Below are 14781 nucleotides of genomic sequence, written 5' to 3'. Positions count from 1 at the left end.
CATTCACCACCTTCTGTAGCTTCCAATCTTAAGCAGAGCAGCTCCTACACATGGTCTGATGAATCCAGAAAGTATGTTTTCAATAGTGCACCACTGTTGAGGGACCTTGATAACTCAGGAAGTTTGACATGTTCCCCACAATTGTAGAGGTATTGGTATGTTACTTTGACCATTAATGGTGAGGTCATTGGAAATATTTAAAGCTATCAATTCTTTCCACTTCATCATCTTTAATATGGATAGGGATGTGACCTCTTTCCTCTCTCTAGAAGTCATTGATCTATTATTGACACTGAAAGGTTATCTTGGCACCATGCCACTGGACTTTCAAATTCCTTCCTGTATTCATTATTATTTGAAACCTGGCCTATGACTGTGGTGTCATCGACGAATTTGAAGATGGAGTTTGAACAGTATTTGGGTGTACAATTGTGGCTATAGAGCATGTATAGTAGGGAATCTGAGTCCACATCCTTGAGGAGAACCATCTTCACCAATTGCTGTCTGTTATACAGGAAGTCAAGGATCCCAAAGTTTGGGCATGTTTGCAAAGTACTGTGGTATTGAAGGCAGAGCTATAGTCCATAAACAGTAGTCTGATACATGTCCTTGATATCCAGGTGTTCCAGGGTCAAGTCGAAGGTCAGGGAGATTCTGTCTGTCTTGGACTTTTCTGGATGGTAGAGAAATTGGTTAAGACTGTCTGCTGGCTAGAATTGATATGGGACGTAACTAACCTCCCAAAGTGTTCATGATTGTGGATGTCAGAGCCACCAATTCATTATCTGTTATGACCAGTTACTGTGCTTTCCTTCAGTGCTGGTATGAAGGTGGCATTCTTAAAACAAGTGGGAAATGCAGGCTGGTGCAGGGAAAGAATGAAGACATCTGTAAATATACCCACCAGTTGATCTGCGTAGCCTCGTGCAACATGCCCCAAGATTCCATCTGGGGCAGATGCTTTCCATGAATTTACCCACCAGAAGGTCAATTTGACTTCAGCAGTAATGAGCATGGGTGCTGGAGCTTATGTAGTAGTTGACGTAGATGGTCAAGTCTCCACTCGTTCCCTTTTGAAATGAAGCAGTAAACATTTAGCTCATCAATGATTGTTACATTGTTGTATCCCTGGATTTGTTCTTCATCCCTGTTTTCCAATTGGGGATCAGCTTTAGTGACTTCTAGGTAATGGAGTCTTCTGCAAACTTACTGATGAAGTCAACACCACAAAAGGATTGCCTGCCCTTTTGCCAAGTTACTTTTTTTGGAATGGGATAACTGAATATTTATTATTTTGTATTTACAATGTATATGACAATAAATTCATCATCATTATCCTCTTTTTCTCCTAAATGGCAAAGCCATGTCTATGAGTATTACAATGCAAGTTTCATTCTAAGCCCCAGCTCCATAATCATCTTCATTACAACAAAAATGTAAAGAAACAGTCCTAAGCAATCTCATGATTCAAGTTTCAAATCAAACTTCTGCAATGCAACTATATGAAGTCATGAAACATGATGAATAAACAGTTAACAGGAAGAGGCTGCTCCAACAACATCCCCATTCTCAATGACAACAACAACTCTCAAGGCTGAAGTAATTGCAGTCATGTCATCCAGAAGTGTCAAATTCACAATTCATGTTGGATTACTCTCAAGATTCCCCGCCATGTTTTATCAAAACATGGCTGGGTCATCTTGATACAGAAAAAGGCATCGAAGGGGACAATATCTAGTCCTGGAGACTTGCATCAGAGCTAGCAGGTGTCTCTAGCCCAGCTGTTCAACCACACGATTACTTGCAAAACTGACAACCATCGCGCAACAGAAAATTGCCCAGATACACCATGTTCATAAAACAGCAGGACAAATCTAATCCATATTACTGCCTGATAGGTCAACATTCAAATATAAAATGATGGAATCATCAGTATTGTTAAGCGTCACTTACTTGCTGATGCCCAATTAGAATTTCATTGACCTGTGACAAGAATACAGTGCATATCCACATTAGGGATATTTGATTCAGAGGTTAGATTAAAGGAAATTCACTAGGCCCCTTGGCTCTTACATATTTTGTATTCTGTGTTACATTATCTAAAACAGGCAAACTATGTTCTTCTTAGACATGCATTCTCAAATAAATCTGCTTATTAAATTATTCAGATTATTTCCAGAAAGTTACAGCCATAATGGGAAAGAGATGTACAAACTAACATCATTTCTTCTTTTGTGGATGTATAACTCCATGATGAGGTAAAAACCATTTTTTACCATCTTTATGTTGCAAGATATCTTCTGATACCTTCTGAGACTTAGAAAACCTAGGGATGAAAGTAAAACACAAAAGTCTGCAGACACCATGGTTAAAGTAAAAACCCAACGCTGGAGAAACTCAGCAGGTCAAACAGTGCACTTTATAGAGCAAAAATAAATAAATGACCAATGTTTTGGTCTTGAGCCTTCCATCAAGGTATGGACAAAATGTGGACAGGTGTCCAATGGTGGGGCAGGAATACAGGCAGGAGGTAATAGGAGGATAAGGAAGGGAGGGCACACCAGCAAACAAGGGGAGGAGAGATGACTCTTTGAAAGGAGAGGGAAGGGGTTAAAGAGCTGGAGGAAAGATACAGGGATGGAGAAGAGAGAGGAAGAATGGGGAGTACGCTAGCAGAAACCGGAGAAATCCATGTTAATGCCATCCAGTTGGCGTGTGCCAGATGCAATACAAGATGTTGCTACTCCAATTTACAGATGGTCTTGATTTGACAGTACATGAGGCCATGGACAGATATGCCAGCAGAGAATTTAAGTGGTTGGCCACTGGGAGATCCTTATCACTGATTCAGACAGAGCGAAGGTGCTCAGCAAGTGATCTCCCAGTCTGCATCCAGTCCAAGGGTGGCTAAACAATGGCTCGTGAGCCACTTGTGGCTGTTTGACATGAATGTGAGGATCGTGGAGGTATTTTGGGTGTGTAAAATGTTAGCAGGTGTGGCTTGCAATCATTGAATTGAGGAACACGTGGCTATGCTGTTCACAGTGGAATTATTAGTGGATTACAAATGTGATCCAGACCTCCTGCCCACCCAAGCTCCCGACGCCCCAGCCACCCAGCCACCCACCCACCCAAGTTCCCGACGCCACAGCCCCCCCCCCCCCACCCGAGCTCCCAATGTCCCGACTGTGGACAACTCAATGAGGACATTGCAGCCAAAAGTTGTATGAGCATAATAATGACATCCTAAATTTTACCCTAAAAATTGCTCCACAAAATTTGACTATTACACAAATGTTGTATACATTTTGATTATTGAAACCAATTACAATTGAGCAGTTTAAAAATGATATACATGAATAAATGTTATTACTACACGTATTTCTTAATATTTAAAATTTTTGTATCAAAATGTGCACACAAGAGTAAAAACATGCATGTAATATTTTTTCTTGGCTTGTGGTTCTCTCACATCTTAAGTTCATTGTACGAGGCTCTTACCTAATGCAAATTGGCCACCACTGGTCGAGTATCTCTGATGTAGAGAAGGCAACAAAGGGAGCCCTGGATGCAGCAGATGACTCCCACGGATGCACAAGTGTTGCTTCACTTGGAAGGACTATTTAGGAACTGTTTAGGGAATGGCGGTGAGGGAGGAGGTATGGGCACAAGTGTGGCACTTCCTTCAACAATGTCCAATGGTATCATAAGATTTGCTTTAATTAGACACCATAAAACAATAAGGCTCTGTTCCCATTATCAGGTGCGTCCAGAATCAGAGAGCATGCATCTTAAGTTAGCAGAAGATTCAAGGGTCAGCAGGTATTTATGATCTGGAGTTTATACCTGAAAATACAATGGTTGCAGATGCAATTGTAGCTTTCAAGAGGAATCAAATAAAAGTCTCATACAAGGTACTTGGGTGTGGTGGTGACTTAATAATTCTACAAAGGATTTGTACTTAATGGGCTAAATGGCTGGCCCTCCTTTGTGATGTAAAAATCCTATGATTCAAAGATTAAGTGACCAGCTCACAAAATACCCAATCTTTTCTGGAGTTACCACTGTTTTAAGTCAATCGACACAGAAAGGTTGATTTGACAACAAGCTATAATGGTTCCATTAGGAAAAAATACATTTAAGAGTTGCATAGAGTCTTACAGCACAAAAACTGTCCAACCATCAGGCAACCCATTTCCACCAAACCCATTTATTCTTTACACAAATCCGATTAGCTCCCTTCACCAACCACCTTCACAATTGGTGAAATTATGTAGTGAGATAATGTAGCAAACTGTAGTGCTGAGGAAGTAGGGAGGCATCAGAGGGACTGGGAAAAGATAGGAAAATGGATAAAGAAGTGGTAGACGGAATAGAGGGGAGAGAGCCACAGGGAGAGGCAGAAAGAGAGAGATAGGGTAGAGAGAGGAGCAGAGAGGGGATAACAGAGAGAGAGAGAGCGCGGCAGAGGGAAGGAGAGGGGCAGAAGGAGAGAGGGGGGCAGAGAGAGAGGGGGCAGGGAGGGGGAGGGGCAGAGAGAGAGAGGGGGCGGAGAGAGAGGGGGCGAAGAAAGAGGGGCTGGAGAGAGGGGTCAGAGAGAGGGGTCGGAGAGAGGGGGGCGGAGAGAGGGGGCGGAGAGAGGGGGCGGAGAGAGGGGGGGGCGGAGAGAGGGGGGCGGAGAGAGGGGGGCGGAGAGAGGGGGGGGTGCAGAGAGAGTGGGGACAGAGAGAGGAAGAGAGAGACAGAGAGTTTAGTTTATATAGCTCATTTAAAACAACTCACATTGACCAAAGTGCTGTCCAGATCATTTAGAGTGCAGTATTAAAATGGGTACCCAAGGTTCAGAATTGTACATACAACATGGTAGTAATCAACAATTATCTCTAATCCTTATGAGTGAAAATACAACTTCAACCTGGATTTATAAGAGTTAAAAAGGAAGGGAGGAATGTTGTTCCACAGTTTGGGGGCTGCAATAGCGAAGGTGAGATTTCCCCCGAGTTTGAAAATTGAACGTGGAAAAACCAAGTGCCCAAAATTGGTTGATCTGAGGGTCTTGAAGTGGATTAGGGCAGGACTTCGGTGATGTGGGTGGGGTAAGGGAGGCCAGAATAGGGATGATATGGTTCTTCTTCTTGGCTCCCGTCAGGAGCCTTGCTGCAGCATTCTGCATAAGTTGCAGACGGGATAATAACGACTGACTAATTCCAGTATATAGAGAGTTGGAGTAGTCCAAACGAGAGAAAATGAGGGCATGGATAACTTTCTCGAGGTCTTTTCAGTGACAGGAATGATTTGATTTTGGCAATAGGGCAGAGCTGGAAAAAAGCTAGCTTGTTGTCAAACTTGAAGGTGGAATTGTATATCACACCGAGGGATTAGATGTGTGGTTTAGCGAGGGTGGATAAGTTACCAAGAGTATTGGAGATACTTTTGGTGGAGTTAGTGGGGGTCAAATAGGATGATCTTGGATTTACCTTCGTTTAGCTACAGGAAGTTTTGAGCCTTCCAGCACTTTATGTCCTCCAGTCAGTCTTTGAGGCTGGTTATCTTTGCTTGATTGTTGAGTTTCAGGGGGAGATGGAGCTGAGTAACATCAGTGTAGCAGTGGAAGGATAAGCCGTGTTTTTGGATGATATGGCCGAGGGGAAGCATGTATAAAGAGAAGAGAATGGAGCCCAGGATAGACCCTTGTTGGTCCCCGCATGAAAAGGTAAGATAAGAATAAAACTTAAACCAGTTCAGGTCCGTGTCAACGACACCTACCCACTGCTGGAGGCGATCTATTAATTAATAACGTTGGAAGGTCCAGGAGAATTAGAATGGCAGAGGTCCTTGAGTCAGTGGCATTGTATACTCTTAGTAAGGCTGACTGTGCTGTGGTGGGCTTTATAACCTGATTGGAATATTTCGGTTATGTTGTTGGTGTAAGTAGGATAACAATTGGCTAAGAACAACTTTTCCAAGGACCTTTAACAAAAATGAAAGTTTTGAAACAGGTCTTTAATTTTTGTTTGTAGTGGGGTCAAGGTTGGGTTTTTTCAGGAAGGGCTGGACTACAGCACACTTGAAACAAATTGGAACAGTCCCAGTGGCCAAGGAACTGTTAATAATAGAGGATGCTAGTTTTGGCTATATTGAAAATATCCCACAGGAGGGGAGAGGGGAAAATGTCAAGGGGGCAGGTTGTCGGTTTCATGGGAAACACAATCTTTCTAAGGGTGGGTAATATGATCGGGCTGCAAAGGTCCAGGTTGGATGAACAAAGCTATGGTACAGTTAGATTGTGGGTGGAAGGGGAAAATTTGGTTCTGTTTTTCTCGACTTTGTGTATGAAATATTTTTAAAATTCTTCGGTGTAGGACCAATAATGGAGTTGATGGTATTGAACAAGACCATGGGATTTTGGAAGTTATTGGAAATTAGGTTGGCAAAATATTTTGTTCTTTCAGCTTTCACATGCATAAAAAAAGCGGGTTTCCCACACGCGGATACTTTACTGCATAACAATGCCCTTCTTCCCCGCATGCTGTCCCTGTCTGTTGACTGCACAGCAAGGCCAGCGCCTTTTTGGAGTTTCTGGCCTTTAAGCTGCCCTTGCCATTCACCCGCCGGTTCACTTGTTGGGGCCAGTGCCGCTGCGCGGGCTGCTGGCCTTTGGTGTGCTCACTGCCCGGAGCATTGGCTCAATCGTCACTAAGGTCAGGTATGTGCAGGCATAAGAGCTGGAGGATGCTGATTATAAAAGAGGAATCTTCTTTGAAACATTTGGATTGATATGTGCTTCTACAGGAAGTGAGGGAAGAAATTGCTGGGAAGTTAGTAATGATCTTTGTGTCCTCCCAGGGGATGTACTGGAGGATTGGAAAATGGCAAATGTACTCCTCTTATTCAAAAAAAGGTAACCGGGACAATTACGGGAATTATAGACCTCTGAGTCTTATGTCCATGGAGGGAAAACTATTAGGAGAATTTTGAGGGGCATTCAGAGAGGCAAATTCTTCTCAGAGATCATCAGAATGGCTTTATGAGGGACAGGTCAAGGTTCACGAGCTTAAATGAGTTTTTGAGGAAGTGTCAATAGAAATTCATGAAGGTAGGGTGGTAGATGGTGTGTATATGGATTTTAGTCAGGCATTTTGGCAAGGTCCCCCATGGTAGACTCATTCAGAAATTCTTGAGGCATGGGATCTTGGCCGTATGGATTCAGAATTGGCTTGCCTACAGAAAACAGAGGATAATGGTAGATGAAACGAATTCTGCCTGGAGTTCCGTGAACAGTGGAGTTCCACAGGGATTGGTTCTGAAACCCTTGCTTTTTGTGATTTTTGTACTTGACTTGGGTGAAGAAATGGAAAGATGAGTAAGTTTGCAAATGACAAAAGACGGCTGGATGGTGCACCAACAGCCTCACATTCAATGTCACCAAAAGCAAGGAGCTGATTGTTAACTTCAGGAAGGGAAAATTATCCAGTTATTGAGGGATCTGAGGTGGAGAGGGTGAGCAAGTTCTTGAGAGTCATTATTTCAGAAGATCTTTCCTGAACCTAACATACAAATGGCATCAGAGGCTTGGTACAACATCGGAAACCCTGGCAAATTTCTGCAGATGTATGATGGAAAGTGTGCTGACCAGCTCTATCACAGTCTGGTATGGGGACACCAATACCTGAGCATAAAGGCCGGCAAAAGGTAGGAAACACAGCCCAGGGTATATCACAATAGAAACCATCCCACCATCGAGAGCATCGACAGGGAATGTGGCAGTCAGAGAACAGCAGCAATTATCAATGATAAAAACCTCCCAGCACATGCTCTGTTCTCACTGCTACCATCAAGAAAGAGGTCTAGGTGCCACAAGACTCTCAGCACCAGGTTCAGGAACAGCTGCTCCCCTCCACCATCAGATTCCTCAACAATAAACTCAATCAGGAACTTTTAAGGATTCTTACTTTTGTACACCATTCATTTTTTTTCTGTATTACACAATGTACATTTATTTATTTGTTTACATGCGTATTTGAGTAAAAAAAATTTTGCACTACCAATAAGTGGGAATTCTGTGTTGCCCATAGGAAAAAGAATCTCAGGGTTGTCTATGATGTCATGTATGTACTCTGACAATAAATGTGAAATCTGGAGGTGTTGTGGAAAGAACAGAAGGATTTTGTAGATTACAACAGAATATAGACAGGATACAGAGTTGGGCAGAGAAGAGGCAGATGGAGTTCTTGGTTCTTGATCCTCCAAAACATTCCGTGTGGAATTTAAACTGGAGGTGGGGGAGGGTGGGCTTAAGGAGATTTTTTGAAGAGTTGTCTTAAATTAAATTGGGTCTGATTGTGTGAGTATGGAAGGGTGAAGATTATTCCATGCTTTAATTTTAAAGGGGAGGAATGAATTGGTGTACACATCTATCTTCGAAGATGGCACTACAAATTTGGTTGCATGCCCTCATCTGTTCCTAACAGGCTTGGGTTTGGTGTAATTGGTAGTTTAGCATTTTGTGAAAATAGATCAGGCAGTGTGTTTCACGTCTGTCTTGAAGAGAGCTCCACTTTAATGAATCCAAGAGCCTTGTAACACTCGCATCTCTTCCATATGTATTTGTGACAAATTAGGCTGCCTGTCTCTGAACTTATTCGATGGCAGTAGTGTTTTTGTTTGTGTATGGGTCTCATGCAGCTACTGCGTATTCCAAATGTGGTCTGATGAGGGTAAGGTACAGCGTCTCCTTGACAGAAGTTGAACAATGATGGAAGATGCGTCTCAGAAAATTTAGGACTCCTATTGCCTTCACCATTGTATGATACATCTGATCATTCCAATGCAGGACACTCTGGATTTTGATGCCAAGGTATTTGGTCTGGTTTCATCAAGGGTTTAATCTGGATAAGTGTGAAGTGATGCATTTTATAAGGTTGAACTTGAAGGCAGAATATATAGGTAATGGCAGGATTCTTAACAGTGTGGAAGAACACCTTGCGGTCCAAATTCTTTAATCTCTCAAGATTGATGAGCAGGTTGAGAGGGGAATTAAGAAGGCTTGCAGGGGTGGCCAGCCTTTTACTTTTTAATTTAGACATACAGCACGGTAACAGTGCCACCCAATTAACCAACACCCCTGATATGCACTCATGGCCGAAATGACCTGTTACTGTGCTATATTTTTAAATTTAAAAATTAAAAGGTTGGCCACCCCTGGCTTATGGTTACGCTGGCCTTCATTCATCAGGATATTGCATTCAAGAGTCATGACGTAATGTTGCATCTATAAAAATCTGGTTAGACCACACTTGAAATAATGTGTTCAGTCCTAGTCACCCCATGACAGGAAGGATATGGAAGTTTTGGAGAGGGTGTAGACAGAGGAAATTTAGCAGAATGTTGCCTTAATTGATGAATATGTTGAGATAATGATGTTGTTGATTGGACAATGTTGAGATTAAAGAAGAGTTAGTGACTAGTGGAGTTCCCCAGGGATGTGTTCTGGGACGCCTGCTCTTTGTGATTTCTATACATGACCTAATGAAGAAACAGAAGGATGGGTCTGAAAGTTTGCGGCTGACATGAAAGTTAGAGGTGTTGTGGACAATGATGAAGGTTGTCGTCAGTTACAAAAGTATATAGAGAGAATGTAGAGTTGGGGAGAAAAGTGGCAGATTGCATTTAATCCAGTTAAGTTTGAGGTGCAAACGCCATGAATGTAGTGGAATACACAAAAGTGCTGTAGGATCTCAGCAGGTCATACAGTACCCATAGGAAATTGAGGGCAACTAATGTATCAGGCCTGAGTCCTTTATCAAGTCATGAATAAAAAGGCACCTAAATTGAAAGGTAGAGCTGGGGGGAGGAAAGGTTAAGAAAGGCAAGGAGAAGAGCATGTTAACGGGTAAGATGTCAAAGCTGAGGTGATCGAAGAAAGGGATTGCTCTCTGAAGGGAAGGGAGTGAAGAGCTGGAGGGAAGGAAACAGAGGGATAGCTAAAGACAGAAACTTGGAAGGAAGGGAGGGATTTAACAGAAGCTGGCAAAGTAGATGTTAATAGCGTCTGGGTAGAGAGTATTGGAAAGACTGTTAGGGTCTCCGAAGGGTAGTGAGGGAGAAGGTAGGCACATGGGGTAAGTAGGTAATGAGGGGCAATTAGTGGGAAGGGATGAGAGGACGAGAGAATCCTGGAGAGAGATAACCTTCAAGGATTCCAACTCCAAGATCTCTTTGTTCTTTTGCATTCCCCAATGTCCTCCCCTTTACTATATATGTCCTATTTTGATTATTTTTACCAAAATGAAGCACCTCACACTTCTTTACATTAAATTTCATCTGGCATCTTTCAGCGCAACTCTCCAGACAAACCAAATCCCTCTGTAATCCCTGAAAATCTTCCTCGCTATCTACCACTCCCCCTATTTTCGTATCGTCTGCATAGTTACTTACCCAGTTAACCACCCCATCAACCAAATCATTAAGAAATTATGAACAACAGGGAACCTTGAGGCACACCGCTTGTCACAGGCTCCCATCCTGACAGATAGTTGCCCACCATGACCCTTTGCTGTCTATCCTCCAGCCACCTCTGAACCCATCTTACTATTTCTCTATTAATCCTTAGTGTCTGAACCTTCCTTACTAACCTTTCATGTGGAACCTTTTCAAAAGCTTTGCTAAAATCCAGACTACATCAACTGCCCTACCTTCATCCACCTTTCTTGTCACTTCTTCGAAAAACTCAACAAGGTTCATCAAACATGACTGCCCCTTCACAAACCCATGCTGGGTGCTCCTGATCAATCCCTGCTTATCTAGATATTTATACACACCATCCATAACTTTCTCTACCACCAAAGTCAAGCTTACAGGCCTATAATTACTTGGTCGACACCTCGTGCCTTTTTTAAACAACGGAACTACATTAGCAACCTCCAATCCCGCGGCACCACACCCTCCTCCAGTGATCGTTTAAAAATCACTGACATTGCCTCCGCGATTTGCTCCCTGACCTCCCTTAACGTCCTGGGGAAAATCCCATCAGGACCAGAGGACTTATCCACTTATACTGACCCTAGAAGGTCTAAAACCCTCTCTTTACTAATCCCTATCTTTTCTATAACTAAGCCATTTGCCTCTTATCTCACATAATCCAATGTCCTTCTCCTTCGTGAACACAGATGAGAAAAAATTTGCTAACATCTCTCCCATCTGATATGATGTTAACAGATCAATCCCAACTTTCTGCCATGGCTATTCTGGTAAGTCAGTCATGGTCATGGGTTCTTTTGGATGTTTCACGTGATGTTTCAGACAGGTCTCACAACTTGAGACTATTCTGTTGATGTCAGCATTTATCCCTGGCCAATAAACAGTAGTTCTGGCCCTTCTCTTGCATCTTTACATTCCAAGGTGCCCCTCATGCCCCCTTTTCAGCATCTCTTCATGCAGTGATTGAGGAATGATAATTCTGCTGTATGAGTAGAAGCCCATTGACAACACTCAGCCCTGCTCTGCAGCTGTAGTATTGAGGAATTGACCTCTCAGTCAACCATCATTCAGATTCTTAGTGACCTTCTGTAGAACTATGTCTTTTTCTGTTTCAGCTTCAATATGCTTGGATTGCAGAGATTCAGTGATCAGGTTCACAAGGAGATTTATATCAATCTCTGTGGAACTCTTATTGTGTGCTTCACTGCATTATTGCCCTGGACTCCAGCAGCAAATTTTCACTGTTGTTAACACCAATTCAAAGTCATAATTTTGTTGCTTCAGCATCAGTCTTTGGATTCACAGCGACATCTGAGGTTTTTCTTGATTATGGCTATTAATGGCCTCTGCCTTGAATGTTGGTAGACCATACACATAGCTGTGGAATTTCGAGTCCATAGACCAGTCCTAGGCACTCTTTCTTTATCTGTGCATATTGACATTCAGATATGGTCATTGTCCTTGATGTGTATGCAAATGACCTCCAATCTTCTCCCGCAGCCTGAAGTAGTACAGCACCTATTCCATCTTTTGAAATGTCCGTGGATATTTTCGTTCTTCTGGATGGGTTAAAGAACGTCAAAAGCATCGGTTATGTAGTTAGAATGGTCTTCAGTCATCCCTATACTTTCTCGGGGTTGGCCATCCACTTAAATCCACATCTGTCATGTAACAACTTCCTCAGGTGCATTGTTATGGAAGACAGATTTGGAATGAATTTACCAATGAAATTCATCATTTCCAGCACTCTCAATATGCATTTTTTTTCCCCTGAGAGTCTGGGCATCTCTAGGACACTGTGCACTCTTACCAAACTTTTTTGCATCCTGCAGAGCTAATTCACTGGTGTGGCACATCTTCACAGCTCCAGCAAAGGTAAGCTCTGTCTCTTGTAGCAACCTCTCTCTCAATTTCTTGTAAATAATTATGAACACAATTTGATCACACAGATCATTGAATCTTGCAACAATCCAAAATCACATGTTCTTGCTTTCAAGTCCATTAAAAAAGTATCAAAGTTCTCTGCCTGCAGCTGCGTGTGCAAGTGAAATATACCTTTTGAACGTTTCATTGTTCTTTGGCAAGCAGTCTCCATCAAACATCGAACTTGCCCTGGTCATCTGCCTCAGCAAAAGTGAATGTGTTGAAAACCTCTAGTGCTTGAACTTCCGCTACAGTAAGTAGCAGTGCAATCTTCCATGCATCTGATTTCATAGCATCCAATGGCTTGAATCATTGTCTGATCAACTGCCACTTGTGGTCAACATTCTCAATCTAATTCACAGCATCAGGCAGCTTCACATTTTCCATGTCTCCTGCTGATACCCCACTCCTGGTACCATGTGATGATTCCTTTATTGTGATAAAGAAACTTGGTTTCTATTGTATTACTTATATCTTATCATCTCACGACACATCCATTTTGTGCATCTAACCCGAGGTGGGACATTCCATCTCCGACGCCATCTCATGGTCAGGAGGATCACCAACCCCCAATCACCATACTTACTGCTTGTCTTCTTTACCTCCCACGACTGCCCACTTCCTGAGTGAATACTGATGAAAAGAAAACATTCAAGATCTCCCCCATCTCTTTTGACTCCATACAAAGCTGATAACTCTGAACTTCAAGGAGACCAATTTTGTCCCTTACTATCCTTTGCTCTTAATATTCCTGTAGAAACCCTTAGGATTTTCTTTCCCATTGTCATCAAAGCAACCTTCATGTCTTCTTTTTGCCTTCCTGATTTATTTCTTGAGGTTTTTCTTGCATTTGTTTTATACTTCTCAAGTACCTCATTTGCTCTATGTTGCCTATACCTGCTATACATCACTCTCTTCTGAACCAGATCCCCAATATCCTCGAAAACCAAGGTTCCCTATGCTTGCTAATCCTTACTGGAAAATGCAAACTCTGTACTCTCAAAATTTCAAATTTGAAGGTTCTCCACTTACCTCGCACATCCTTGCCTGAAAACAACTTATCCCAATCCACTCATTCAAGATCCTTTCTCTTTTTTAAAAAATTGGCCAAATGTCATTATGATTACTGGACCCAAAATGTTCCCCTACACATACTCTGTCACCTGTCCTATTTCGTTCCCGAATAGGTGATCCAGTATTTCACTCTCTATATTTGGTACCTCTATATATTAATTTAGAAAACTTTCCTGGACACATTTGACAAACTCCAAGCCATCCAGTCCTTTTACAGTATGGGAGCCCCAGTCAACGTGGAAAATTAAAATCTCCTACTATCACAAGTAGCTGCAGCTGTCTGCTATCTCTCCACTGATAAGCTCCTCCTATTCTAGTTGACAATTGGCCAGTCTATAATACAACCCATGAGTGTGGTCATACCTTTCCCGTTCCTCAGCTACACCGATATAACCTCACAGTTGACATGCCCTCTGATCTTTCCTGCCTGAGCACAGCAGTGATATTTTGCCTGGTGAGCAATGCCACTCCTCCCCATTTTATTTCCCCCCACCCCCACCCTCACCATCGCATCTAAGTTACAGAAGCCCAGAACATTGATCTGCCAGTTTTACCCCTCTTCCAAGTTTCACTACTGGCCACAATGTCATAATTCTATGTGCAAATCCATACTCAAAGCTCGTCTGCCTTTCCTACAATACTCCATGCATTGAAATAGATGCACCTGAGAACATTTCCACCACATATAACACGGTGCATACAATTTACACAACATCTTTTCCCTCCTCCAACCTACCACCACGCTGGTTCACATCCCTCTGTAAATCTATTTTGAACCCACTGGAGCAGCACTTGAAAACCTTCCCACAAGGATATTAGTTCCCCTCCAGTTCAGATGCAAACCATCCTGTCAGAACACGTCCCACCTTCCATGGAAAAGAGCCCAATGATCCAGAAACTTGAAGCCCACCCTCCTACACCATGTCTTTAGCCACATGTTAAGCTGCATTCTCCTCTTATTTCTAACCTCACTAGTGCATGGAACAAGTAGCAATCCTGAGATCACAACTCTGGACGTCCTGTCCTTCAACCTAGCGCCCAACTTCTTGAACTCTCCTTGCAGGACCTCCTCACCCTACCTACCTTCAGCATTAGTCTCTATATGGACTACAACATCTGGCTGTTCATCCTCCTTCCTAAGAATGCCGTGAAGTGGAGACATCTCAGACCTTGGCAGCAGGGAGGCAACATACCATCTAGACTACTTGATCTCTTCCACAGAACCTCTTATCTGTCCCCCTAACTATGGCATCCCCTATCGTTACAGCTCACCTCTTCTCCTCCCTTCCCTTCTTAGCCACATGA

At 42.7% G+C, this 14781-nt stretch overlaps 1 protein-coding gene across 11 annotated transcripts in view; it reads right to left on the bottom strand.

Moving 5' to 3' along the window:
* Positions 1-14781, bottom strand: part of akt3a (v-akt murine thymoma viral oncogene homolog 3a) — a 416568-nt gene that overhangs the window by 180916 nt on the left and 220871 nt on the right. The window contains exon 1 of one of the 11 annotated variants that reach the window (XM_069930901.1): positions 2220-2284. The exons of the other annotated variants lie outside the window; for them this stretch is intronic. Coding sequence (XP_069787002.1) covers positions 2220-2269 — 50 coding nt within the window. The 5' untranslated portion in view covers positions 2270-2284. Of the gene's footprint in view, positions 1-2219; positions 2285-14781 lie in introns of those variants that run through there. 11 annotated transcript variants of the gene reach the window in all.

The sequence above is a fragment of the Narcine bancroftii genome, chromosome 4 (genome assembly GCF_036971445.1).
Source record: "Narcine bancroftii isolate sNarBan1 chromosome 4, sNarBan1.hap1, whole genome shotgun sequence".
Lineage (NCBI taxonomy): Eukaryota > Metazoa > Chordata > Chondrichthyes > Torpediniformes > Narcinidae > Narcine > Narcine bancroftii.
This window is presented reverse-complemented; position numbering and strand designations above follow the sequence as displayed.